At 47.9% G+C, this 27009-nt stretch overlaps 1 protein-coding gene across 2 annotated transcripts in view; it reads right to left on the bottom strand.

Annotated features, from left to right (window-relative positions):
* The window catches only part of WNK3 (WNK lysine deficient protein kinase 3), a 1041636-nt gene that overhangs the window by 314219 nt on the left and 700408 nt on the right, over window positions 1–27009 (bottom strand). For both annotated transcript variants that reach the window (XM_085629857.1, XM_085629858.1), the window contains exons 14-16: window positions 5563–5718; window positions 5426–5477; window positions 3860–4012 (exon numbers count right to left, since the gene is read on the bottom strand). In XM_085629857.1, the coding sequence (XP_085485983.1) occupies window positions 3860–4012; window positions 5426–5477; window positions 5563–5718 (361 nt within the window). The remainder of the gene's footprint in view (window positions 1–3859; window positions 4013–5425; window positions 5478–5562; window positions 5719–27009) is intronic.

Here is a 27009-nt window from a genome sequence, read left to right as displayed (position 1 = left end):
TACTGGGAATTCGTAGTCATGGAATCTGTTTCCAGGGGGAGTACATCCCAGCTAACAGCTAGATACCTAGAGATTAAGGCCCTTCCTGGGCAGGAACAATTCTGGGGCATGATTGAAGAACCAATCGATCGTAAATTATATTTCCAGTTTAGGATAGGTACCCTTCCCATTTGTACATTTACGTGCAAATGGACTAATGGGTCGCAGGATAAATGTCCTAAATGTAGAGACACGATTGAGTCTCTTAGTCATTTCATTTTCTTTTGTCCCCTCTATGAGCACCCTCGAAACAAATGGGTATTACCTGTCTGTCGCCTTATAGGCATTCGAAGGTATGAAGAGGCACTAAGAATCTTGCGCTCTGATCCAAGCCCGACAATTGCAATAGCAATGGCTAAATATATTAAGTGGGCTTGGACTATACGGCATAGACACTCTAATGTGAAAGCGACCAACGATAAGGCACCCTAATGTAGTCATGTTTTTATCATTTTATATAAATTTACTCATCCATCCTCACATGTAAAAACCTTAGTCTTGGTTTTTTTGTGGTTTCGATTAATTTTTGTTGTGGATGAGTTAATATTGTTGTTTAAAAATGAATTGCTTTAATCGAACTGGATGTCTAGGAATTAGCATCGATTAGTAATCATGGAATATTTCGTAATCTAGGGTGTTTAAGTGTAAATATCTTGTGTTGAGTTTATTTTATTGCTGTTTCTCCTTGATCCATGTTAATGTAATTGCTTGATGTACGATACTTTCATGACTTAATTGTCGAATAAAGTTTTTCAAAAAGAAAAGAAAGTTACTTAAAAATGTAATAGGGATTTCCAGCCTGATGACGGGGAATGATTAAAATATGTGAATATATGAAAGGTCCAATATTGGAGAACAGGGTTTTGCTTAGGTGCCCATTAAAGTATCAAAGAGGGCTTCATTGAATAGAAAGAAGGGCTCAGATGTGGCCGGCCCGGGCTGCAAGATTTCCTGAAGGACATTTGTCTTAACCTTAATGGAGGGTAACTGCAGGCTCAAGACATCAGTGAACGTTAAATGAACATACAAATATGCTTCTCTCTTCCATTTGGGGGCCCAAGGTAAGTTCAACCCTGTATTAGGGGAATTATGAAGCCCACTGTAAGTCCCTGAAACAAATATCATCCCTATAATGCAGATGAATCATCTCCATCACCATCATCATCATCATCTCTGGTGGCATTCTGGTGATCGGAATCGGATTCAAAAGGACAATGGAACCTATGGGGGTGCGCCGGTTGTAGAAGAGGATTAGGACTGGAATCAGGCTGTAAGCTGTCCGGTTGCGCTTTTATGAATTCGTAGAACACCATTGGTCAAGATAGCGCTAAAGTTGATTCGTAGTCAGGCATCAGAACTGGATCTTCCACCTGCGCCGGTGATGTCAGAACTGGTGTCGACAAGAGAGGGACCGATGCAGGATGTGGCACCAGGGTGGAAGTCTGAGCAGACCCTAGGCAGGTCAGGGCTGCAGGACAGACAGCCCCTGTGGATCCTTGAGGCCAGTAGACATGCCAGAGGGAAGTGGAAGAGTGTCAAATATAAGCAGCATAGCCTTCTTAAAGGTGTCTATATTTTCTGCGCTGCTGATGGCCTAGGGAAATCAGGGCATAAAGGCACCACCTGGGGAATCTGATCTGCAATTGGAGATCCAGAGGGAGACCTACTGGATTCCTAATTTCCTTCCACCTTCTCAAATGATCCAAGAGTGGCAGGATGGGGTAGAGTTCCACTTCGCTTTCTTGCATTTATGTTTGGATTTCGACTTTGACTTAATAGAGGACTTACTGAGAAGTAGATCTCTCGCATGCACAATATTGGGAATGGAAGCAGGTGTACCCTCCGACTTGGATTAAGAATTAAGTGAGGCACGCAACTATTTCTTGTGTTGGTGATGTACACCTTCGCTTACCGGTCCTGAATCCCGCCTTTGGGTGAATTAACGTGCCCTTGGCTGCACCACTGAGTTGTGCCTGAGCCGAAGCACCAGAGATGCACCTCTTGCAGGTCCGTCACGATAATCTCTTTCCAACGGTCTCTCAGCCTGGTTGAAGTCTTATGAGAGGATATAGTTCCCTAGCACAATGGATTTAGTTTACAATACCAGAAGACCGACGAAATTGGGAGCAGAGCTTTGGATCCATATCAGAAGGCATGGAAAGAAAGGAACCAATGTCATTTCGGATGAGTGGCATTTAAATGCAACTCCGTTGGTGGTAGCAGGAGGCTGCATGGAGCTGCGCTGCATGCAGGAGTATTGTAAAAAACATTCTGGTCTAGGCTTGCACCTGAAGAATATTTTAAAGGTGAGGTATCTGTGGTTAGAAGTATCCTTCAGTAATTTCTAGTGGATACTAATTACATTACTGCTATAAATGTACCCCAAGGATCATCACTCAGACCCACGCTGTTCAGCTTCTACATGGCAGCCCTTGCCGCCATCATCAGACAGCATGGTATCCTTCAACGACGACACCCAGCTCATCCTCTCCTTCACCAAAGACCCCATCACCACCAGACTCAACTTCCAGGAAGGAATGAAGGACGTCGCATCCTGGATGAGCAGCAGCTGCCTGAAGCACAACTTGGAGAAGATAGAGGTCCTTGTCCTCGGACCCCCCCCTCTGATGGGACAACACCTGGTGGCCCACTGCCCTCAGCAGCCCCCTACCTGCACGGACCACGCCCAAAACCTCAGCATCGTACTCTACTCCTCCCTCTCCATGATCCGACAGGCCAACACCATCGCCTCCACCTGCTTCAACACCCACCCTCCGCATCCTCCGAAAGACCTTCAAATGGATCTACCCCGAATCAAGGAAGATCGTCACCCACGCACTCATAACCAGCAGACTGGACTACGGAAACGCCCTCTATGCCGGGGTCAACAAGTCTCTGCTCCGCAAACTCCAGACTATACAGAACACCGCAGCCAGACTCGTCCTCGACATCCCTCGACACAAACACATCACCAAACACCTAGGCAACCTCCACTGGCTCCCTGTTGAGAAGAGTAACTTTCAAGATACCCACCCACACCTACAAATGCCTCCACAACACCGGAACCCAATATCTCAACGACAGAATCTCCTTCCACGTACCTAAAAGGAACCTCCGATCAGCTGACCGTGCCCTCGCCGCACTCGTGCGTATCCACAGAGCAAGAACAGGGGGGCAGAACCTTCTACATCGTAGCCAAAACCTGGAACAAGCTTCCAATCAACATCAGACACGCCCCCACCCTTCAATGCTTCAGGAAGACTGTCAAGACCTGGCTCTTCAACTGACCGGAGCTGCTCCTCCCTCCCCCTCGAGATCCTCACGGGTGGGTAGCTCGCTTTAAAGAATCCCTGATTGACTGATGAATATCTGAGGAGAGATCACCTTGCTGAGAGCTGGAGTTTTCAGACCCTGCACCTCATTATCTGATGCTTGTGCCACCATAATAAGGTGAATGGCCTATTCGAAATGGTTTACTCTGCATGAATGCATTTATTAAACAATGCAAATCAATATGTACCAACATGACCAACTGGAAATGGGGACTAATTTAAGCATAAGAATTTAAAACAAATCCACTACCTGAGAAGGGAAAGAGATTGAATGTGTGGGCACGTACCCATGACTAATTTCAAGCTGTTCAAAAAAGATCAATTTACATATTCTGGATCAAATGAGAATAATTTATATAGCAGTCATGACAATTGGCCATGCTCTCACTATTATTATCCAATATCAGACACAAGTACTCTAAGGCATGGATTTTGTACCTAGTAAGACACTGCAGATTCTATGCAGATTCTAACGGATACACGCTCACCTTTGCTGGGCTGGTCTGCCAAGGTCTGCTTGTCCACAGCTCCCAGGGATTGCCGTGAAACAGAAGAGGGAGACTGCGCATCACGGTTCTTCATGGTTTGGTTGATAAAAAACCTCCAGCGACCAACTGGTGACGACTGAGGCATAGCCTCACCTGGGAAAAGGAGCGGGAGGAAAAGATGAAAACGAACATGTAGAAAATGTTTTATGGAAGCATTCAAACTGCATGTCATGGAAGGTACTGCAGAATCCTAAAGTCAACCACAAAGACAGAAATGGAGAATGAAGATCAGATCATGGGGGCGAGGCCAGGCACCGCTTACTTCACTTTTAATCCCTCAATATATTCTGCATTCTGAGGGCTTCAAATTTTGAAGCCATCTTAAAATATGGACCCTAGCCCTAACATGAGCAAAAACATCCCTCCTGATGAAGAGTTTCATATAGAAACCCCTTGAAGACAGAGGCTGGTGCCTGTAGAAGTTTGGCAGTTCAGACTAGAGTATGCAGCCATAAACAAAAATGTTGGGAAGACTGAACAAGGCCAATCAACTTTTCACAGACACTAGCCTATCAGAAAATCTTCACATGTCCTCATGGGTAAGCCTGCTGCTGTACAATGCTGCTATGGAGGAACCAATATGTTCAGCAAAGCGGTGCAAAGGCAATCACTTCCACAGCACTAAAAACCTGCAAGGGCGCCACTTCAACTCTGTAAGGCGGAATCAATGATGTGAGACGTTCAGCTTGTGATGGCGGCTTGGAGGGAGCCTACGCAGCAATAATCAGTGAAATTAAGCATGTGCCATGGCATGACTTCAACAAATCCAGGCCAACATCCTCACAAAAGAAAATCTTATATTATATACCTATGGTAAAGCCTGCCATTTCTGTATGCCACTAATTCCCAGGACACACCAGTCCAATCTCTTTTACTGGATTGCTTAAAAAGAGTTAAGCTATGGGAACATGCATGACAAATTTATTTGTGTTCTTTTGCTGCTACTACTTGCCCTCTTTTTTCATCTTCTGGGATAACTCAGGATAACGGTTATAATTTGTTGATTTGCCTGCAGAATAATGGGTTTAAAAATGATGAAAAAAGTAAAATTTGAAATATAATTTGATGTTTTCTTTAGATTCTTTTTGTTTGAGATACAAAATCAAAAAGATTATCATAGCTCACAAGCACTATTACTTCCCACTGCGTTCATGAGTGGTGCTACTGCAGGACAGGCCAAAGACAGAAAACATTACCCCAGATAGAATACCCCTTTGCCAGGAGTGGGTAAGCAAGGGTACAAGGGTGATCGAAATGCTCCCTCTCATGTTCAGTGACAGCACCCCCACATAAACGAACACACAGGTTCTACACGTTTCGTCAGCAGCTGCACACTCGTCAATATTAGCAGCCACAGGTCTAGATCGAGGCGCACAAATGTTGTATGTTAACTTTAAGTTCAACCCCCATGTTTATCATACAGATCCATGAGGGGGAGACAGGGAGTTTAGGGAGAGAGGAAATTGGTACGCTACCTCCATCCGAAGCCACACTTGATATACTTACTGCCAGTCTGAGAGGATGCAGGATTTATCTGGATGTGCTCAGACGACCCTGCCTGAATTAAAAATGAATAGTTAAGTGAAAAGAACAGTTCATATGTGCTTCAGAAAACCCATATGCATTACAAAAGCAGCCCTTACTTGACTGCTAGTCTCAGACTTTGCAGACTCTGCAGCAGAGGCAGGACGCTCCTCCACAGGCAGGCTCTGCAGAATCTCCCGTGTCTGGGCCACAATCAGTCTTAGCTCCTCTTCAAACTTCTCTTTCTCAGTTTCCAGCACAAAGTCATCCTCTACCTGCGAAGAATAAAGGGCTGGTTAGAGGAAGTAGCAGTAGCACCATGAACATGCCTCACAATGATGAGCACTCAAGGCAAGATACTCCAACCTTAAACCACTAGTGTCTGTACGTGATGTGCCATCCTATTTCCATGACAGTTAATACAAGGATTCAGGCTTGACAATACATCAGACAGGATTAAAAGCATGAGCAATGTAGTGCTTGCCTCATTAAAAGACACAAGGGAAGGCAGTGGACACCTCTGCACTGGCTGCATAAACCCTGATTTGGAACAGCCAGGGGTAAAAGGAATATAAGCAAATATGCATCAAGACTAGCCCAGATCTCTCTAGATGGATCACCTCTAACAGCCATTCAGTTCTTGGCCCTGATCGGATCGTTTTAAGGGGCACATCCTTTCAGTACTTGGCCTCCCTGGAGGGATCAATGGACATGAGGTAGTCTGCAAGTTAATTCTCATCACTAATTCAGTCCTTCGCTTTAGAGCAGGCGTCAGAGATCCCATTTTAATAGTGGGGGCAGCTGTGTGTCAAAACACGTTCTATTCTTGGCCTCTCTAGGAAGTAGCTCGAGGGACTGTAAAAGAAAGGGTGTCCAGTTTCCATTCAGGTTTAGTTCCCATCAAGGGGATCAACTGAATTGACTGGGTTTCATGGGGATAATAATGATGGAAAGGGCATTTTTAGATTTCTGCGATACACCTAAATACCATGCAGGGTTTGTAATACCCAGCAAGCAGTCAACCGAAGGGGCTTTGCAGTACTTGTCTGTTAACAGGCAGATTAGATGGGTCCTAAAAGTCCTTATTGCCAATGAAACAGTTATTTGACTAGTGTGAAGAATCTTTTCAATTGTAAATGACATGCAGTTTGCATTGAAGGATCAGTAAAGAACTTGCAGCTAGATAGAGTCTCTACCTGATAAGGCATTAGCAAAGGTAAGTAACTTGTTCATCTGATAGACTTCTAGCCGCAGAATCCTTACCTTAGAATATATATGAAAATAAGTTGCTTACCTGTAACTGCAGCTCTCCAGTATTGGTATCTTTCATAGATTCACATGCTTGAATCATTCCCCGTCGAAGTGGGAGTCCCACAGTACCATAAACAGGCTGTCCAATTTTAGGTTTAAACCTATAATAACTGATAAAACCCTACTGGAAGGGCAATAGCCCTCACCAGTGTAAACATATAAACACTGAAAAAAAACCTGCACAACCACAAACTAAATGCCATTCAAAGAACGAAAAAGGAGAGTGAAAGAGTCATTTTTAATTCTTCCTGAAGGGGCCAATACAATGTCACTTTGTTATATTAGGTAGCAGTAAGACAGATTGGGCTAACATTTTTCTGTTTGAGTTTTTTAGTTTAGGGATGTCACTAAAATATTGTTTCTTCTATCTTTTTTCAGTTTTGTGGTATTTGGTCTAAAGATACAGGGTTTGAAGCATGTTTTAGGTGTTGTTTATTTATGTTATACTGTTAAGGATCAGGAAATATCAAAATCATATTTGATTTTTGGCTACATTTGAGTCTTTAACTGATAGGAAAACTGTAGGTTTCATAAGAATCTTTACCAATATGTACCATCACATTTACCTAAACAAAATGGGTAAAAACCCTTGATACATGAGCCCTCTTTTCTAGTGAGTCAGAATTGATAGGTGAATTGCCAAACACCCCAGGCTTTAAACATTCAATGCAAGGTATAGTGACAGGTATATGTGAAAAGAGTGCACAAAGCGTCTGGGATACTGGTGAAAACATGACACCAGACTTTTGGAAAACATGGAACGCAGTGTCACTTGGAATGCTGCTGCAAAAAGTTCTTATCAAGTTCAACAAAGATTTCAGTGATATTTTGTGCATTTTCAGTGATTCAGCAACGTATACGAAAAAGTTGTGTGATGACCTGTCACAATCAATACCTGAGATGAAGTGCTTCCCAGTAAGAGATCCTTGACACTTGTTAGATGGTATGCTAAAAGCATCTTTACGATCTTCAGAGTTAATGAAGAATGCTGTTGACTTTTTAGTCCATTCTGCTGCACTGGTACTCTGGAGTTTCAAAAGTGCGGCCTCATTTTTGACTGCTTCATTAACTCTGAGGGCATATGCACCCAGTTCAACGCATATGTCACAGAGGTTCACAATTTTCAGGTGCACCAGCAGTATTGGCATGGAAAGCTATGTCAGTGGCCAGAGTTAGCAAATTGTATACTGGCTAATTTGGCATTGCCTGTCTCAAGTGCCAATGTTGAGAGGGCCTTTTCACAGATAAAAGTTTACATGGGAAGGAAAGAGCAAGCGTGCATGGCCAAAGACTCACTGAAGAAGTATTGTATGGTGTACTAAGATAAGTTTGGTTTGAAAAATGTATTTGGACCTCATTTACACTGTACATACACTGTCTATAACCATGCACAATCAGTGCAGAAAGCAAGCAATAATAAAAGAAAAAAGTTCCATAAACACCGGAAAAAAACTGTTTATGTAGTTTTTAATGGCGCGAAAATGTTTAGCCACTGATAAACACAGTTTTTTAAGATACTGAAATCACTTGAAAACACTGAAAAAACCCCACCAGAATTGACCAAAAATAGAAACTGAAAACAGGCAACCCTAACCATAAATAAAGCAGTATTTATCACTATCATACGCTATAAAGGCCATTGAAACGTCAGTTTAATACTCTACCTATGTCCTTTTTAAAAAAGGACGAAAGAGACAACAGCACCTTCCAGAACACTCCCAACAGAGGCTGAATCCCTCAGATTTTCAAGCACAAGTGGGAATAAATAATCCCAAACTATAAGGGGAGCTTCTTCTGGGAGGAGGGTGGGTCACATGTGAATCTATGAAAGATTACAATACTGGAAAACTGCAGTTGCAGGTAAGTAACTTATTTTCTTCTCCAGTATTGGATCTATCATAGATTCACATGCTTGAATCAGAAATGCAAACAGTTACTGGAGAAGTGTGGCTCAATGATTAGAGCGGCAGACCCTGATGCAGAGGTCTAGCCCGGGACCAGGGTTCAATTCCCCGCCTCGGCGGGTCTTGGGCTCAAAAATTCCACGGACCTGATAATTCTCGCCTTGGTGCCTATTCCAATAATGGAGTCCCACTCTGCAACTCTGGGCAATAGCTTGCTTAATCTCCACAACGGCCCCCACAACGCTAAGGATGCCTGGCCTCCACCTTGGGGGTGCCCAGGAGTGGACGCCTCACAGGGAAAGCCAGGATGGGTTCCACAGCGGTATTCGTACAAGTGCCTTGAGACCCTTGCGGGTGAGTAGTGCGCTATACAAGTATCAAATTTACATTTACATTTTTACTGTATTTGTACATCTTATAGTATTAGCTCAAATAGTGAAAGGTGGGGAGAAAATATACACAACAGTCATATGCATTTCATAAATTAATATATAAATATATTTATATCGTACATTAAAATTTGCATAAATACATAAGCAAACAGATGGAACTAAAAGAGGCTCCCCTTATTGAAATAAGTGGTGTAGTAAAACATGTCCAACCGCTGCATCGCTGCGTTGATTCCAGGTAATAATGCTACATAAATTATATGTACACTCTTCCAAGTCGCAGAACGACATATCTTCTCGAGAGGCACTTCTGCAAACAAAGTAGTTGAGGTGTAAAGTGTCCTAGTTGAGTGCACCCTGGTTTTCTCTGTGAGGGGCTCGCCAGCCTTCGAGTGGCAGAACTGGCCTGCAGCTGAAATTCATTGAGCGATGGATGCCATCGTGACTGGAGCACCCTTACTAGTGTGTCCATGCGAGTTAAACAGTTAACCAGTTCTCATGAGTTGTTTAGTTTGTTTTAGATATCATTTGATACCTAGAGTATGAACAGACCTCTACGCTGGTGGCGCTGGATGCAGGGAGAAAGTCCAAAATATTTATTATAGGTTAATTAAGGTGAAATCTGAAGGAACCTTGGGAATAAATCTTTGGATTGGTTCTGAGAAGTACCAATTTAGAGCTGACTGATCAAACTTCCATTCATGGAGGCTGCTTCACTGCATGCTGGTGGTATTGCCCGTTGGAACTAACACCCAAAACTCTGCTAACATTGGCAGGAAAGCTTGGCGACTGAGTAAGATGGCTATGAGCTCCAGTAGATTGATATGCATGCTATTTTGGAGCGGAGACCACTTTTTTTTGAATTTGCAGGTTCTACAGATGACCGCTCCAGCTCTCCAGGGGGGCATCCATAGTCATTACGAAGTGAGGTATTTAAGGTAAGAGCGTGAAGTTCTGACAGGTGGGAGGTCTCGGACCACCAGGCTAGAGCTTTCATCATACTTGTGTGAAGATCACCAGGCCCTTGAACAATCCTTTTGTTTGAATCTATTGATTTTGTAGCTTTTCCTGTAAGGCTCTCATTTTCAGGCGTGAAAGAGGGATTATATTGATCGCTAAGGATATAATGCCTAGATTCGTATTGAACAAACGCACTGAAGATTTTGTTTTTCTCGAGGGCCAGTTCCTAGAGACTTTGTTGTTTTGTCTTGGGATAGAAAGTCTGTGTCTTGAACATTATCTAGTGTTGCAGCCCAGGAACAGAACCTTCTTGGATGGAGGAGTTGATGATCTTTGATAATTCACAAGGAGACCTAGTTTGTGAAACTTTAGGCAAGCCTCTGTGGCCTTGGACGCTTGAAATGCCATTGGTGCTTATATTAACCAGTTGTCGAGGTAGTGGAACACCTGACGTCCGTCCTTCCTGATAAAAAAGCTGCCATAGGGCTAGGCAGTATGTAAAAATACAGGAAGTTGATTTAAAGCCAAATGGGGGAACTTTGATGCGTGGGAGGGAGTGTGGAAATATGAATCCTGTCGATTCAGCGCAGTCATGTGGATGACCAGGTAACAATATTGTTTCCGGAAATACTGGTTTAATTTCCAGAGGTCTATGATGGATTGCCAATGCTTTTTCAGGTCTATGAGGAAAAAACTAGAATAAACGCCCACTCTTTGCTGAGAATGTGAGCCTTTCTCTATGGAACCTTTGGATAGCGTAGATAGCACTCACCTCAGAAGCAGATGGAGATGAGGTGGGCGCCCTAATTTTAGTGGAGTGGTGGGCGGAATCTGGGTGAACTCCAACATCTGACCATATGCGATGAGATCCAGGACTTATTTGTTTTTTTTATTTTTGATTATTAAACAATTTTTTATTGCATGTACCACAAATATACATAGCCATTTTCCTACAACCCAGGGGCCGGCAGCATGGTCTTTGGAATATGCAAACACAGCTATCAAGCCAACAACCCAAGGGACAGGCAGCGATCAATGACCAATAATGGAAGGGTGTCATATATGCAAAAGCGAAAAAATAAACTCATAATGAAACAAAAGCTCCTTTAACTATGCCCATTCAGCCCATGACCGCACTGTGCTATCCTGTCGCACCTGGAGGATTGAGATGTTGCTTAAGGGGGTACTAAACTAGAACTTCTCGTCTCCCAGAAACACCGACTGTGGGGGAGTGTCACCTCAACGCATTCTCGGTGCTTCCCCTAAGAGGTACCTACAGAGGCGCACTGCCCGATGCAGATGAAGCAATATCGGCGATTGCAGCGCGGCCCTGGTCTGTGGGATTAGCATCTGCGGGATCCGAGTTTTTAGTAAGGAGGTAGGATGTGTAAAGTCCCCAGAAGTTCTTGGGTCTACTCTTGGGAGGGAGCAGGTCGCTAGAAGTCTCAGTCTGCGTGCTATAATAAAGCATGTCATGGGACCACTGTGTGACCGTGGGTAAGGGGCCTCTCGACCAGCACATTGCCACTCACCTCTTTGCGATAAGGAGGCCCATATCCATCAACCTACGCACTGATTTGGGCAGTTGTTTAGTATACCCTGGAAGGGCGAGCAATGGGTCCGGAGCTAGTACTGTGCCTATTACAGTCCCCAACTCCTGAAATATAGTTTCCCAACATGCATACACCCCCGGGCACTGCCACGCCAAATGGAGAAAGCCCGCAGGCTGTGTTCTGCATCTATCGGAAGCAGATGTCTCACGTAACCCATACCTGTGTAAGCGCTCCAGCGTGTAGTACACCCTATTAACATACTTAAAGTGAATCAGCCAGTGTCGCCCGTGTAATGAGATACGCCTAGTGTTGGTACAACAATAGGTCCACATATCGTCGTCTATATCCTGCTGCAAGTCTCGCTGCCAGGCAAGTCCGGTCTTAGTGTACTGATTCGCCTAATGGGACATACCCATTTTATATATAGTAGTGACCATTTTACGAGGTGACTTAGCTTTGATTATGTAGGTCAGTTCAGGTGTTTCAGAGGGTTCCTGTAGCTCGTCCCCTAATATACCGCACAATGCTCTCCGCAATCTGTGAAATTGAAACCGTTGTAGCATAGTTCTAGCAGTCACATCTTCCCAGGATTTAACTACACCATATCGAAATAAATCACCTATCCTCTCTATGTTCAATGATTGTAACGCCCGGACAACCCCTTTATCCCTGCACGGCGCCAACCAGAGGGTCCAAGCTATGTGCATGTCAGGGGAATAGCTGTGCCCCAGCTTGCATATGCAATATATTATGCCATGCATGCCTAGTGAAGTTAAGCGAGTCAAGAGTCCCCGTCCTACGATTGGTAGGCTCAAATATCTGGGCCGGTAGGGGAAGGGGAGCAGCGAAGAGGCTCTCCATACGTAGAAACAGAATATCCAGTGAACCATGTATCCAAGAATAAGCGTGGGCACCCTGCGCCTCAGTGTAATACAATTGTAAATCTGGCGCACCCAACCCAAACCCCCAAGTGGAATGGTAAAGTGAGTATTCGCCAACTCACCCTCGCTTGTTTACCTGCCCAAGCCAGTTTTACCAACAGGGTGTTAACTCTCTGGAAGAAAGATGGGCAAAACAATAGGAATATTCGTGAAAAGGAACAAAAATCTCGGCAGGACCACCATCTTCATGATAGAGATTCTTCCAAGTAAACACAGTGGTAGTCTAATCCAAGTTTCTACATCGTCCTCCAATTTACTGACCAACGCGGGTGCCATAATTTTCTCTGAACACAATCTCCGAGTCCGTGTGTAGTCGGACTCCGAGATATCGAATAGCGTCGGTGGTCCACTGTAGCGGATAGTCCGGTACAAAAGGTAGCGTGACTGGAGTAATCGGAAATATCATTGATTTAGGCCAATTCACACGTAGCCCCGACAATGCCCCGAAGTGAACCACCTCTCTAAGTACTGTGGAGAGATTGTTTTCCGCCTCATGGACATATTGCAACGTGTCATCCCATCCAGGACTTATTTGTCCAATGCTATTTTCCGCCATAGATGACAAAAGTTTTGAATTATTTCTCCCACAGGATGGCGTAAGCAGCACTAGAACGTTGTCGCTATCGTTAAGCTAGCCTAAGAGCTACTGATAGGGTTGCTAAGTCTGACACCTCTGGTATCCTCCTTGATACAGATAAGTATCTCTTTCACCGGTCCCTCTAAAGGGTGCCTCTTCAGAAATTGAATGTGCCAAAAGATCTTGGGGTGTCAGAGTCAGCCTTGATTGCTTGCAAGGCGTTGTGGATGTGCTTGCCAAACGGAGCCTTGCCATGGGAAGGTAAAAATATTAGATATATTTGCACCACAGGTTCTAAATGTTGTGGCCTTGAAACAACCTTGGCGTCTAAGGACCACTGACCCTGCCAGTTGTGGGAAACCTACTGAAGCGATATCTATAGAGCAATCTATGTTTTCTGATGAGGACGTTTCGCCTCCCTGCAGAATCTTTTGTGTTTCTGCCCTTTCGGTCTTCCGGCAGAAATTCTATGTATGTGGCAATGTTTGACCACATCTGGTGGTTATACCTACCACGTAATGCCAGTGGATTGGCAGCCCGTACAATAGCACCAGACATAGTTGAGAATGCCTCCTTGCTGGTTAAGCTGGGTTATGAGTGACTGAATTTTCAATGATTGTCATTCCTCATGGATATATCAACAATTGGAATAGGTCTCACAGCTTTTCTATTTAAAATCATAAAGAAAACAAACTAATTGCTTATTTATTATTGGAAGTTGAAATCATTTGGCAGCTCGTTTACGAAGGGTCTGGAAATCCTAAAAAATCATCTGATGGGGAATCCACCAATTGTGTGTGCCTTCCCTCTATCATTGCCAGATGTGAACAAGTTGTACTGGGGAAGCATGGTAATAATTTTCACTGAGATCATTCTTTCAGTTGCAGGAGCATCAGCGGATGCGGACATATCGGGAACAATGTGACCTTGCAGGCTCGGGAAAGTGTTAGCAGTAATCCTGTAACATGCCCAATAGGTCTAGTACTAGAGCTACAGAGACGTGACCCATGTTCTGAAGTTAGAGGCGGAGCGAAGTGGTGAAATTGCTCCACGTACTGCCTCTCCATATATTGCGGACTGTTGCAGACATGGTCATATTAGGTCTCCTTAATTCTTGACATCAAGTTATTCTGGATTATGTGTCTTTTGTTCTTGTTGAGTGAATACAGTGCTTTCGTCGTCTTTTGTATTGTCATAGAGATCGTTGTCGGCGAGGTGGACGTAGAATACCAGGCTCACGTCGGAATTTTTTTTTGTCGTCAATGCAGCCGTAGAGGATGCAGTCATCGTTGAGGCAGTGGTAGAAATGGCTATCGTAAACAAGGTTAACGTAGGTGAGGCTGTCGTCTTAGACGTCAGTCGTCGACAAGGCCGTCGTAGATGAGGTTATTCGTAGATGAGGGTTGTACGTAGAGGAGGGCCATTTGTAGATGAGGCTGTTATCGACGACCATAAGAGATAAGTCCTTCAAAGACAGTTATAGACCATGCCATCATAGATAAGGCCATTTGTATACTACTGTCAAAGATGGCCATCGTAGATTAGGCTGTCATCCACAACCGACATAGATGAGGCCGTTGTTGACGTCCATCGTAGAGGAGGCCTTCATAGATCAATTCATCATAGATGAGGCCATCGTAGACGAGGCCATCATTGGTGAGGCAGTAATAGTCAACATGGTTTCTTAACAATGATTTTGATGGCAGTTTTGCTGTAGATGCATCATTGTCAGGTTATGAGGATTTCCCCGATGTAGTGTCAGGGCTGAAGAGGGTGTTGTAGGGTCTGCCTCTGAGGATTTTTTTCCCCAATTTTCTCTCGCTCTGTGAGAAGTGCCTTATTCAAGACTCATGGTAAGTCTTTTTATGGCTTTTCTGTGCAACTTCTAGAGACCTTTGGCACAACCTCTTCCTTTGATATCAACTGTGAAGTGAAGGAACCCTCAATGTCCTCACCAGAAGTGACAGATATACGTTTCTGTATTCCTAAAAATAGCCTCATCTCTCTGAACGTTTGATGAAAAGGTTAGACATATTTTGTAGTCCATTACCTTGTTTTCTACTACGACATATTAGTGCCAGGGTCAGAGAAATGAAACATGAAAAATAACCTTGGATGATCCAAAAAGTAGTAATAGCTTAGGAAACTGAGCAGAGCTCAGGGAGACTCCCTTCACATGACCTGCAGTAGAAAATCTGAGTGACTCAGCCTCTGTTGGGAGTGTTCTAGAGGGTGCTGTCACCTGATTGGCTAAAGTTCACGTTTGGTCCTTTTTTTAAAACGATAGTTAGGCTATTAAACTGACTTTTTCATTGCAAATATAGCCTATAATAGTGATGAGTACTGCTTTATTGTTGGACTTCCACTTCGACGACGGGGAATGATTCAAGCATGTGAATCTATGTAAAATCCAATACTGGAGAACAAACAATCTCTTCCAGAGGTGTGTTTGAGGACTATGTTACACTAAGAAGTCCTGGAGGACCAAATGGGCAAAGTGCCCATCATACCGGACCGGAGTGTCTAGGCAGTAGTGTTTTCCAAACGTGTGCAGTGATGCCCATGTGGCTGCCCGACAGAAATCCTGGACTGGGACCCCTCTCGCTAACACACTGATCAGAGCTTTAGCTCTGCTGGAATGAGCTCTTCAGTCCTCAGGAGGCTGCTTTGTAGTCCTTGCATACCAGATTTTAATACAAAGGACAATCCATCTGGAGATGGGTCTTTTGTGAACTGCTTTGCCTTTTTTCACACCCACATATCCCAATAAGTGTTGAATGTCCACCCAAAAGTCTTCGGTACGATCGATGTAAAAGGACAGCGCTTTTTTTGGGTCAAGGCGGTGGAGTCGCTCCTCTTTCTCTGTAAAATGAAGGGTGGGGTGCAGAAAGTAAGCAGTGTGATAGTCTTCCTGACGTGAAAAGGTGTAACCATCTTGATAAAAAGAAGACAGGTCTAAAGTAACAGTTTGTCTAAGAAAAGGATGTACCGGCGATGAACTTAAAGGGCCAGGAACTCACTAACCCTTCGGGCAGATGTTACTGTCACAAGGAAGACCGTTCTGATGGTCACCAGTCTTAGAGGGCAGCTGTGCATAGGGTCAAATGGTAAACACACAAGAAAAATGAGGACTAAATTAAGGTCCCATTGGGGTACAATGAAGGGTTTAGGAGGAAACCTATGTTAAACCTTTGACAAAACAAGTCGCAACAGGTGACTTGAACCAGGAAGGTTAGTCCAGCAACAGCAGGAAGGCGGAAACGACACAAAGGTATCCTTTAATGGTGCCAAAAGCAGCGCTTTCCGTAGCTAGGGATAAGACAAACAAAAGAACTTCAGACAAGGGTGCAGACACCGGATCAACAAATATGATCGCAGTCAATGCCACAAATCTGTCCCATTGGCAGGCACAAATCGTTTTTGTGGAGGGCCACCTTGCTGCCAAGAGGACATCACACACTTCAAAAGGGGGATCACACACCCTTAACTGTTAAACCTCAATCTCCATGCATGTAGGTGGAACGTGTGCAGGTTAAGGAGCAGGACCCTGGAAAGCCGCTGCAACAGGAGATCCTTCCTAAGGGGCAGCCTGATCAGAGGACAGATGAGCATGCTCCGGAGTTCAAGATACCAGACTCTCCGCGCCCAGTCCGGGGCCACTAAGATAACTTGGAGCGGATTGTTATTGATCTTCTTGAGAACTCTGTCCAGGAGTAGTATTGTCAGAAAAACGTACAGGAGTCCTAAGCTCCATTCTAGACGAAAGGAGTCTTTGAGCGAGAGAAGCCTTGGAAACTCCAGTGAGCTGAAGTGCCGACATAGTGCATTCTCAGCAGTGGCGAACTGATCTAACGAAGGTTCTCGCCTATTTCTGAAGAGACCATGTTCCACCACCAGATGAAGATGCCATTAATGATCCGTGAGGCATCAATGGATGAGTGTGCCTGGTCTGACATTCAGTGAGCCAGCCAGATGTTGAACCACTAGGAGTATGTTGTGATGTTCCAGCCACATCCAGAGAAGCAGAGCCTCTTGACACAGAGTCCACGACCCCACTCTTCCCTGCTTGCAGCAATGCCACATGGCAGTGGTGTTGTCCGTGAAGACTGGAATCATCATTCCCTTGATGGAAGGAAGAAAGGCTTTTTTTTTTTTTTTTGAAACCGTTTATTGCAGTTTATAGAAGTTACAGGTATGGGCCTACAACCACCCGGCCGGCCGCTAGAGCATCAAAAGCATATTACATACATACAGCAAAAAACTTTCTCAGCGGTGTACAGTAGGAAGACAGGAGTGATCAATGGTGCAGGCCTCACAGCTCCATGCCCACAGTACGGTTCCATTTTCTTAAAGCAAAACAACGTAAACAAACCACAACCGCAAGGCAACCCTCGATCCAAAGTGACAACACGTGCTCCATAAGTGGGGGATCCAAACCAGCAGCAAAATTCTGAAGAGGGGGACGGGAGTAGATCAGGGACTGGGGGACCGCGCGCCCGCGGCCAAGGGAGGGGCGCCATCTAGGGAGACGGAGCCGGCGAGGCCGCCGATAGCAGCGGCGGCTCACAAATACCCCCGCGGTAGGCGTTCCAGGGGCCCCAGAGTTTCATCCACGCCCCAGGCTTACCCCTCGCCACATACACCACCTTTTCACGAAACATACACCAATCCATATGCTCTTTCCAGGCCGACACCGCAGGGGGCCTCTGGGATCCCCACAATTGGGCAATATCACGCTTGGCTATCATGTATCCCAAAGTCACCCACCGCGCCTGCGGGACCGAGTAGTCATTTGGTTCCCAGACATTCAGCAAGCATCTCCTCGCTTCAGGCAGCAGCGCGACACGCGTAACCATTCGTAGAACCTCATGCACACCACGCCAGAATCGCTCCACCTTCGGGCACTCCCACAGTATATGCATGAAAGTCGCCAACGCACCACAGCCACGCTTACACATTCCATCACCGGCAAAACCCATACGTAAAAGCCTTGGCCCCGTCACGTAGACCCGGTGAAGGATCTTGAGCTGGACGAAACGAAGGCGAGCCGGGATGGCCACCTCTTTCGGAGAGGCCACCGCGGAGATCCAATCCTCGTCGTCCAGCTCCAGCCCGTCGGCAACCCAAGCCTCGCGGAGACTAGTCAGCAGACACGATCTATCGTTAATCAATTTTTTGTATATGAGGGAGATCGTGCTGTCCGGGACATGGCCATCTAGCACTCTGTCCTCCAGGGGGGAAGACTCCGGAATGGATGCAACATCCGGGAAGACGGAGCCCAGCGCATGGCGGACCTGTAGGTACCGAAAGTACTCACTGCCCTGCAGCTGAAACTCCGCCTGCAGCGTCTCAAAAGTTTTGAATCCCCCCCTCGTCCAGAGATCTCCCACCGTGCTGATTCCGATCGTGTCCCACTTCTCGAAGCCCTTCGACGTCCACAGGGAGCCCAACCTCTCAGATGCATACAGCGGAGACGCTCGGGTCAAACGGTCCTTCCACCCCATAGCTGCATTAGCCGCGTGCCAGACACGCACCATGACACGCGTCGGTCCCGTCAAACGGGAGTCGGGCGCGCCAGAGTAGAGCGCTCGATTATAATCGCCACCGGGCAGAAGCGTCCTGTCCATCTCAAATGCCGGGTTCAAGGCGGGCCCGTAAAGGCCATGATTAATTGCAGCTAGTTGGGAGGCCCAGTAATACCGTTTGATGTCCGGGAGGGCGACCCCTCCATCGTACCACGGGAGCGTCAATTTAGCCAGAGCAATACGCGGCCTCCCGTCCCAGAACAGGCGCCGCTGGAGGCCCTCCACCTCGCGAAAGTAGCGTGCCGGGACCAGGTCCATGGTATTCTGGAGGGCGTAGAGGAAGCGCGGCAGGGACATCATTTTAAATAAGGCCGCTCGGCCGAGCGGCGAGAGCGGCAGACGCCGCCAGCGCACCACGTCCTCCCTCAGACGCTGGAGGGGGGGCAGCAAGTTCCGCTCATAGCGGGCCTCCGGGTCAAGAGTGATATATATACCCAGGTACCGGAAACCCTGGGAGGCAATCTGGATCGGACAGTCCCGTGGCAAGACCGGGGCCTCCCCGGAGAGCACATAGACACAGGATTTCGCCCAGTTGATGACCAGGCCTGAGTTGCGACCGAAGGAGCGCAAAACATCAACCAGGACGATCAGTGACTTGCGCGGGGAGGCGAGATACAAAAGGATATCGTCAGCATAGAGGGACACGCGGTCCTCATGCTCGGGGGTCCAGCGGAGACCACAGATAGAAGGGTGCCACCGCAACCACTCCGCCAGGGGCTCCATGGCCAGGGCGAACAGGAGAGGCGACAGGGGACAACCCTGTCGCGTGCCCCGCCCCAGCGCGAATGGGGCAGATACTCGCCCATTCACCACCACCTGTGCCAACGGGCCCGAAGGAAGAAAGGCTTTTAATACAAGGCAAATCGCTCTCAGTTCTAGTAGGGTGATAAGCAGCTGACACTCTGCCGGAGACCAGAGCCCTTTGTTTTCCACCTCTCCCAAATGGCCACCTCAACCCAGAAGTGACGCATCCGTCACTTCCGTGAGCTCTGTGTAGGGAAGAGAGAGGGGTATGTGAGTCACCACTGCAGATCTTTTGCAGTACCCTCTGATATCTGGACCACGTTAAAGAGATTCCCCTGATGCTGGGCCCACTGGAACTTCAGATCCCGCTGCAGGGTCCGCATATGCCAACGGAAATGTTTTACCAGCAGGATGCAGGAGGCCATGAAACCCACCAGCCTCAGAATCAGCCTCACCACAATCCAGGTTAGATGCTAAAACAGTGGATAAGCCCGAAACTGAACTGTATTCAGAATAGCTCAAATGAAAGGGAGGTTCTGGGAGGGAGTCAGGTGTGACTTTGGCACATTCATAGTGAACCCCAGTGAATGCAGAAGGTCCGCTGTAGTCTGGAGGTGGGAGACGACTCTGGGGAGTGCCCGTCTTCCACAGCCAGTGGTTGAGGCAGGGGAAGACAGACCCATGACCTCCGCAGATAAGTTGTAACCACTGCCACCACTTTCGTGAACACCTGAGGGTAGATGGTAAGGCCAAAAGGGAGCACAGCGAACTAGTAATGCTCTGGGCTTACTGTGAACTGCAGATAGCACCTCTGGGCATTCAGAACGGAGATGTTAAAGTAGGCGCCCTACAAGCCCAGCGCCCTAATCCCCATCCAGTATCTAGGGTCAAGGGCAGACAGAATCTGAGCCAAAGTAAGCATCTTGAATGTTTCCTTTTTCAGGATGTAGTTGAGGGAACGTAAACCTAGGATTGCATAGAGGTCGCTTTCGGCAGCAGAAAGTAGCGGGAATAGTACACACTACCTACTTCTGATGCTGGCACCCCCTTGATGGTTCCTTTAGTCATAAGAGCCAGTACTTCCTGTCGCAAAAGCGAGAATTGGTCCTCTCGCAGCTGAGGGTAGCAGGGCAGGGGCTGTCGGAATGCGAAGGCACAGCTCGACTGGATGTTCTGAACCACCCACTTGTCGGACGATATTTCCCGCCATTGGGGCAGGTGGTGCTGAATCCTGCCACCAAATGGAGGCCCATTGTAGTAGAAGGGCAAACTAAAAAAGGCTTCTGAGTTGCAGTAGCCATGGGGGACGGGGGTTTGGGGAGACAGAGGACGGATTGGGTCGACATCTGGCTCTTGTTCTCACATGGTTGTGGGTGCAGTGTCTGCAGCCACAAAACGACTAATGCCTGCTGGCTGTAATGGCTAGGGGGAAATGGACACAGCTGATAGCCCCTACCAAAGACGCGGATGGCAGACTGCGGCTGTCGCTGGGTCATTGTGAGCCCCAACAACCTAGAGGTGGCTCTAATGTCTTATAATTGCTCAAGTGCTGAATCCGACTTGTCGCTAACAAAGGCGAGTCCCATCAAAGGGCATGTCCATAAATGGATGCCTGGACACCCCCTGAAAAGCCAGTTGACCTCAGCCAGGTATGAAGCTGAAGCATCACCTTTGAAGCAATGGCTCTCCCCAGTGAGTCAGTTGTATCCAATCTACATCTAATAAAAAAACGTTGCGGCCATCAGCAACAGCTTCAGAACTGCCTGCCTCACGCACAAAGCCCTACACACAGGGAAAACCAGACTACCTGGCCGCCAAACTCAAAGAGGGCAGGTCAGACTAGAAACCTCAGGAGCGCAAATACCCTACTTCTCATCCCTATGAAAACATGCAAACAAAAAACTGCTGCACAATCCTTCGCCGGAAACCGGCCCAAAATCTGGAACTCAATCCCAGCAGATATCAGAACTATCTCATCCTTCACAAAATTGAAAAAACAACTTAAAGTCCTTTTCCTCAACCGCTCCCTCCCAAAGGGATAGCCGCCGCCTCGAAGCAAATCCCTACTCGCCGTTGCGCCCTGACATTGTATCACAATTTCCTACCGCCTACCTGCTCTCTGATCACCTCCTGTTCCCCCTCCCCCCAGGGTTCATCCCAAGACAAAGTGCAGTAATCAAGGTTATCTCAGGTCATACGTACCAACTCAATACAGCACACCACACTTGGACCGCCCTATCCTATATGTATAACACTGCTTTCTAACCTCCTCCTGTTCCCCCCCCAACCCACCTTAAAGGTACATCCCAAGACAAAGGGCACCAATCGAGGTTCCCCCCCCCCCCTCTTAATGGTTCATCCCAAGACAAAGTGCACCAATCAAGGTTATCTCAGGATTCACGTACTACCTCAATACTGCACAGCACACTTGGACCTCCGAACCTATATGTATAACACTGCTCTACTATATGACTCTTGCGAAAAACTGCTGTGGTTCAACCCAAACAACGTGCACTAATCAAGGCTATCTCAGGACTCACGTACTACCTCAATACTGCACAGCACACTTGGACTTCCGAACCAATATGTGTTACAAGATAACAGACTCTATTAAATGACTCTTGCGAAAAACTGCAGTAAAGCGCTCCGATACTCCCAGGTCCGTCCAGCACTATATAAAACTCCTTAAATAAATAAAAAGGTTGGGAGAGTATAGCCCGGACCTCCTATGGAACCATGGACAACACTTGGGCAACCATATCCCACTCAGTGTCGGAATAACAGCCCAATAAGCAAGAAGTGTTTACGGACTGCAGTGGCAGGCTTGTGGAAGAGAAAATCCTCTAGCCAAAGGCATCCGCCTCTTGGACTACCTATTCGGTGGTGCAGAAGAGAACATGCAGAGATTTATGCTTGACGCTTTCAGGGGTGGGGTGCTGGAAGAGAAAGGCAGGAATTCTGTGGGGCGATGGCAGTAGGTGATGATGACTGTGCAATGCTGGCCCAGGCCCTGAGCAGGACATCTGTGAGGGCTTCATCATAGAGGAGTAACGGTTCTGAGAAGGATATCCCGGGCTAAAGCACCTCTGTCAAGACACTGATCTTGACTTCGGCCGTGGGAAGCTGCAGGTTCAGGACCTCAACCATCCTCCGGACCACCATTGAAAAAAAGTCCCTTCCTACGTAGCCACTATGGGAAGAGAGGAGGCTGAGCTGGGCAGAGCACTGGGGTCAGCCAATTCCTCGTACCATGTGTCATCGGCCATGGACTCTGCTAGGGGGCAGAGTACCCATATGGATACTCAGATCACCTCCATTTGTGTTCCTCAGAGGGTCGACCAGAAAAATAGGACTGTCTTCAAATCAGGCAATTTGGGCCTAGTCGACGCCGGTCCATATCGGAGTTGGGAACCGCAATCAGATCAGTGCTGCCCGAATTGTCCCCAGAGGTCATGAAATTGTGGCTGTGGCCATTCCGGATCCACCAACAGATCTTGAGGGACCGATTGAAATCAGTGCAGATGCGCCGGCATGGCCCCAGAAAAAAATATTCTCCGAACCCAGGGGGGCCCAAAGGCGCATAAGAGGACTTATACTACCCAGAAATGAGCTGCATAGCCTTATACAATTCTCGTCGTTTGCGGGAGTCGCTCAGTAAAAACTCTGGGAAGCGTGGACTGGACCCAGTGTCAGATGCCTGCTCCACAGAAATAACCTGGGGGCAGAGCCTGGATCTGCAGCATTGTTCCCATGCATAATGAAGAATGGGAGCCGCTTGGAGTAGTCAAAGAGAGCTTCGACTTGTTGTGAGACTTATCTGAAGAAGTCCGTGATCGCTATGAGGATGGATGGGAGGAACTCTGAGCGATCCACAGACCTCCCTCATGAAGGGAACCTGGAGCTGCAAGGAATCGCATGACGAGCGGCCAACAGCTTCATGGCCCGCTTGCGGTTGGTCTTGGGGGTTCACGGTCTTGCACTCCGCAAATCAATCAGTTACTTGTAGAGCGCACTACTTACCCGTGAGGGTCTCAAGGCGCTGAGGGGAGGGGGTGCTGCTACTGCTCGAAGAGCCAGGTCTTGAGGAGTTTTCTGAAGGTGAGCAGGTCTTGGGTCTGCCGCAGGTGGGTAGGGAGGGTGTTCCAGGTCTTGGCGGCGAGGAAGGAGAAGGACCTGCCACCGGAGGTCGCTCGTTGGATGCGGGAACGGCGGTGAGGGCGAGGCTGGCGGAGCTGGCGGGTGGGGGTTTTGAAGCGGAGTCTGCAGTTCAGGTAGGCTGGTCCGGTGTTGTGGAGTGCCTTGTGTGCGTGGGTGAGGAGCTTGAATGTGATCCTCTTGGTGACGGGAAGCCAGTGTAGGTCTCTCAGGTGGGGGGTGATGTGGCTGCGGCAAGGGATGTTGAAGATCAGTCAGGCGGAGGCGTTTTGGCTGCGTTGCAATCGTCGTAGGTGTTTGGCCGGGATCCCGGCGTAGAGTGCGTTGCCGTAGTCCAGCCTGCTGCTGACGAGGGCTTGGGTCACCGTTTTTCAAGTTTCAGTCAGGATCCACTTGTAGATCCTGCGGAGCATGCGGAGGGTGTTGTAGCAGGAGGAGAAGACGGCGTTGACCTGCTTCGACATGGAGAGGGAGGAGTCTACGATGAATCCTAGGTTGTGTGCGTGGTCCGTGGGTGTCGGTGCTGTACCCAGTGAGGTCGGCCATCAGGAGTCGTCCCAGGCAGAGGGGGTGGAGCCGAGGATGAGGACTTCCGTCTTGTCTGAGTTCAGTTTCAGACGGCTGCTCCTCATCCATTTGGCGACGGCCTTCATTCCCTCGTGGAGATTGGTCTTGGCGGTGTGCGGGTCTTTGGTGAGGGAGAGGATGAGCTGGGTGGCATAGGAGATGATGTTCAGGTCGTGCTGGCGGGCCACTTGTGCGAGGGGGGCCATGTAGACATTGAACAGGGTCGGGCTGAGGGAAGAGCCCTGGGGTATGCTGCAGATGATGTTGGTGGCTTCGGATCGGAAAGGTGGGAGGCGGACTCTCAGGGTTCTGCCGGTGAGGAAGGAAGTAGTCCAGTCCAGGGCCTTCTCCTGGATTCCGGCTGTTTGGAGGAGAGTCATTAGTGTGCGGTGGCAGACCGTGTCGAAGGCGGCTGATAGGTCCAGGAGGATGAGGGCTGATGTTTCGCCATTGTCTAGCTGGCATCTGAGATCGTCTGTGGCGGCGATGAGGGCTGTCTCGGTGCTATGGTTTTGTCTGAATCCGGACTGGGACGGGTCTAGGGTGTTGTTGTCCTCGAGGTGGTGGGTCAGTTGCATGTTGACGATTTTCATGATGACCTAAGCCGGGATAAGGGAGCAGGGAGATGGGCCGGAAGTTCTTGAGGTCCTTGGGGTCCGCCTTGGGCTTTTTGAGGAGGGCGTTGATTTCGGCGTGCTTCCAGTTTTCCGGGAATGTCGCTGTCTCGAAGGAGATGTTGATGACCTTCTGTAGTTGAGGTGCGATGGTTGCGTCTGCTTTGTTGAATACATGGTGTGGGCAGGGGTCTGACGGAGATCCTGAGTGGATGGAGATCATGACCTTGCGTGTCTCGTTGACGTAGGACCAGGAGGTCAGGCGGTTGGTGCAGGTGGTGTTTGCGGGGGAGGTGGAATCAGCCGTAGTTGGGGCAGTCGTAGTGTTGAAGCGGTCATGGATGTCCGCGATCTTGCGGTGGAAGAAGGTGGCCAGTGAGTCGCACAGCTCTTGTGAGGGTGGGATGTCGTTGGTGTTGGCGCTCGGGTTGGAGAGTTCCTTCACTATGCTGAAAAGCTCTTTGCTGTCGTGTGCGTTGTTGTCCAGGCGGGCTTTGAAGGAGGATCTCTTGGCTGCTCTGATGAGTTGGTGATGTCTGCGGGTGGCGTCCTTGTGGGCTGCGTGGCTGTCCGGTGTAAGATCGTGGAGCCATTTCTTCACCAGTTTCCGGCATGCACGTTTGGAGGTCTGGAGCTCTTCGGTGAACCAGGATGCTTTCTTGCTGGTTTGGCTATTGGAGGGGTTCTTGAGTAGGGCAAGGGTGTTGGCGCAGTCGTCGATCCACTGTCTGAGGTTGTGGGCGGCGATGTCTGGGTCGGTGGGTGGGTTCTGGGCGAGGGTGGAGGTCAGCTGATCTTCGGTGACTTTGCTCCAGCAGCGGCGAGGCAGCTGTTTGGTGCGGTGGTGCGTGGTTGGTTTCTTGAAGGTGAAATGGATGCAGCGGTGGTTGGTCCAGTGGAGTTCGGTGGCGTGGTTGAAGGCGACGTGGGTGCTTGTGGAGAAGACAGGGTCAAGCGTGTGACCGGCGGAGTGAGTGGGTCTGGTGACGAGCTGTCTGAGGCCGAGGTTGGCCAGGATGTCGATCAGGGTGGCGGAGTTGGCGTCGTCGTTGTTCGAGGTGGAAGTTCAGGTCCCCGAGGAGGATGTAGTCCGTGGAGGCGAGTGCGTGGGTGCTGGCGAGGTCGGCGATGGAGTCGCTGAAGTAAGCACGGGGTCTGGGGGGTCTGTAGACGAGTGTTCCTCTGAGTGTGGTGTTGGGGTCGGTGTGGATCCGGAAGTGCAGGTGTTCGGTGGTGTTGAGGGTGTCGTCTGCGTGGGTGTAAACCTTGAGGGTGGACTTGTGGACGATGGCTAAGCCTCCTCCGATTCCATTGTCGTGATCCCTGCGGGTGATCTTGTAGCTGTCCGGGATGGCTCTGGCGATGTCGGGTGCCGAGAAGTCGTTCCACCAGGTCCCAATGGGAACGCAGAACCTTGGTCCCGCGCCAAGCACCATAGACACACGGGGGTGAATGTCTTTCACAGACATGGATAAGTTACTTACCTGTAATCCTAGTTCTCTTCTGGGGGTATACTCATCAAAGTCATAAGCACTGAATAGTCCCGCCCACTTCCGGGAACCTGGAGCATATAAAAAAAAAATCTATAGATCTAGATATTTAGACAAAAAAGACAAATAACCTGTACGTAGAGGTGTGGCGTAGTGGCCAGGGTGCCTGACTTCGGACCACGGGGTTCACGGTTCGATCCCTGGTGCCGGCAACAGGTTAGCCCAGCACCATGTGACTCTGAGCAATAGCTTGCTTAATCTTCCCGACGGCCCCCAGCGCCGGGACACCTCTCTGGAGGTAGCTGCGAGCTTTACAAATGCTGGTATTTCAATTCATTTCATACATACATATATACATGTATATACATAACACATGCAACCTAAACTAACCGAAACAGGCTAAGATGCCAAGATTGCATTGGATTTTTCATTCACAATAAAATCAAACCCATATAGCATTTCTGTAAAAAAAGAACATGCACTCTTTTAGTATTCCTACACAGCCCTTTATTTTCAAAAGAAAAAGGCAAGTAATAGCAGGCAATTAGCCCATAAGCTGCATGGAGAAAACCACAACAGTAAAACTGGCACACTGCCTTTAAGACCTCCAGGAGCTCCAGTCTCTCATCATGCTGTAGTGGAGACGGAGTTCCATGTACACACATTGCTATGTTAGCATGAGCGCTTTAGATATAAAACGCCATCTTGACACTTTTGCACACGACACTGCAGGTAGCTGTTATTACAAGAAAAATTGCTTGCTTGCTTTTTCTTCA

This window comes from Triturus cristatus, chromosome 10, assembly GCF_964204655.1.
Source record: "Triturus cristatus chromosome 10, aTriCri1.1, whole genome shotgun sequence".
Taxonomy (NCBI): domain Eukaryota; kingdom Metazoa; phylum Chordata; class Amphibia; order Caudata; family Salamandridae; genus Triturus; species Triturus cristatus.
The sequence above is the reverse complement of the archived record's forward strand: the minus strand, read 5'-3'. Positions and strand labels throughout refer to the sequence as shown.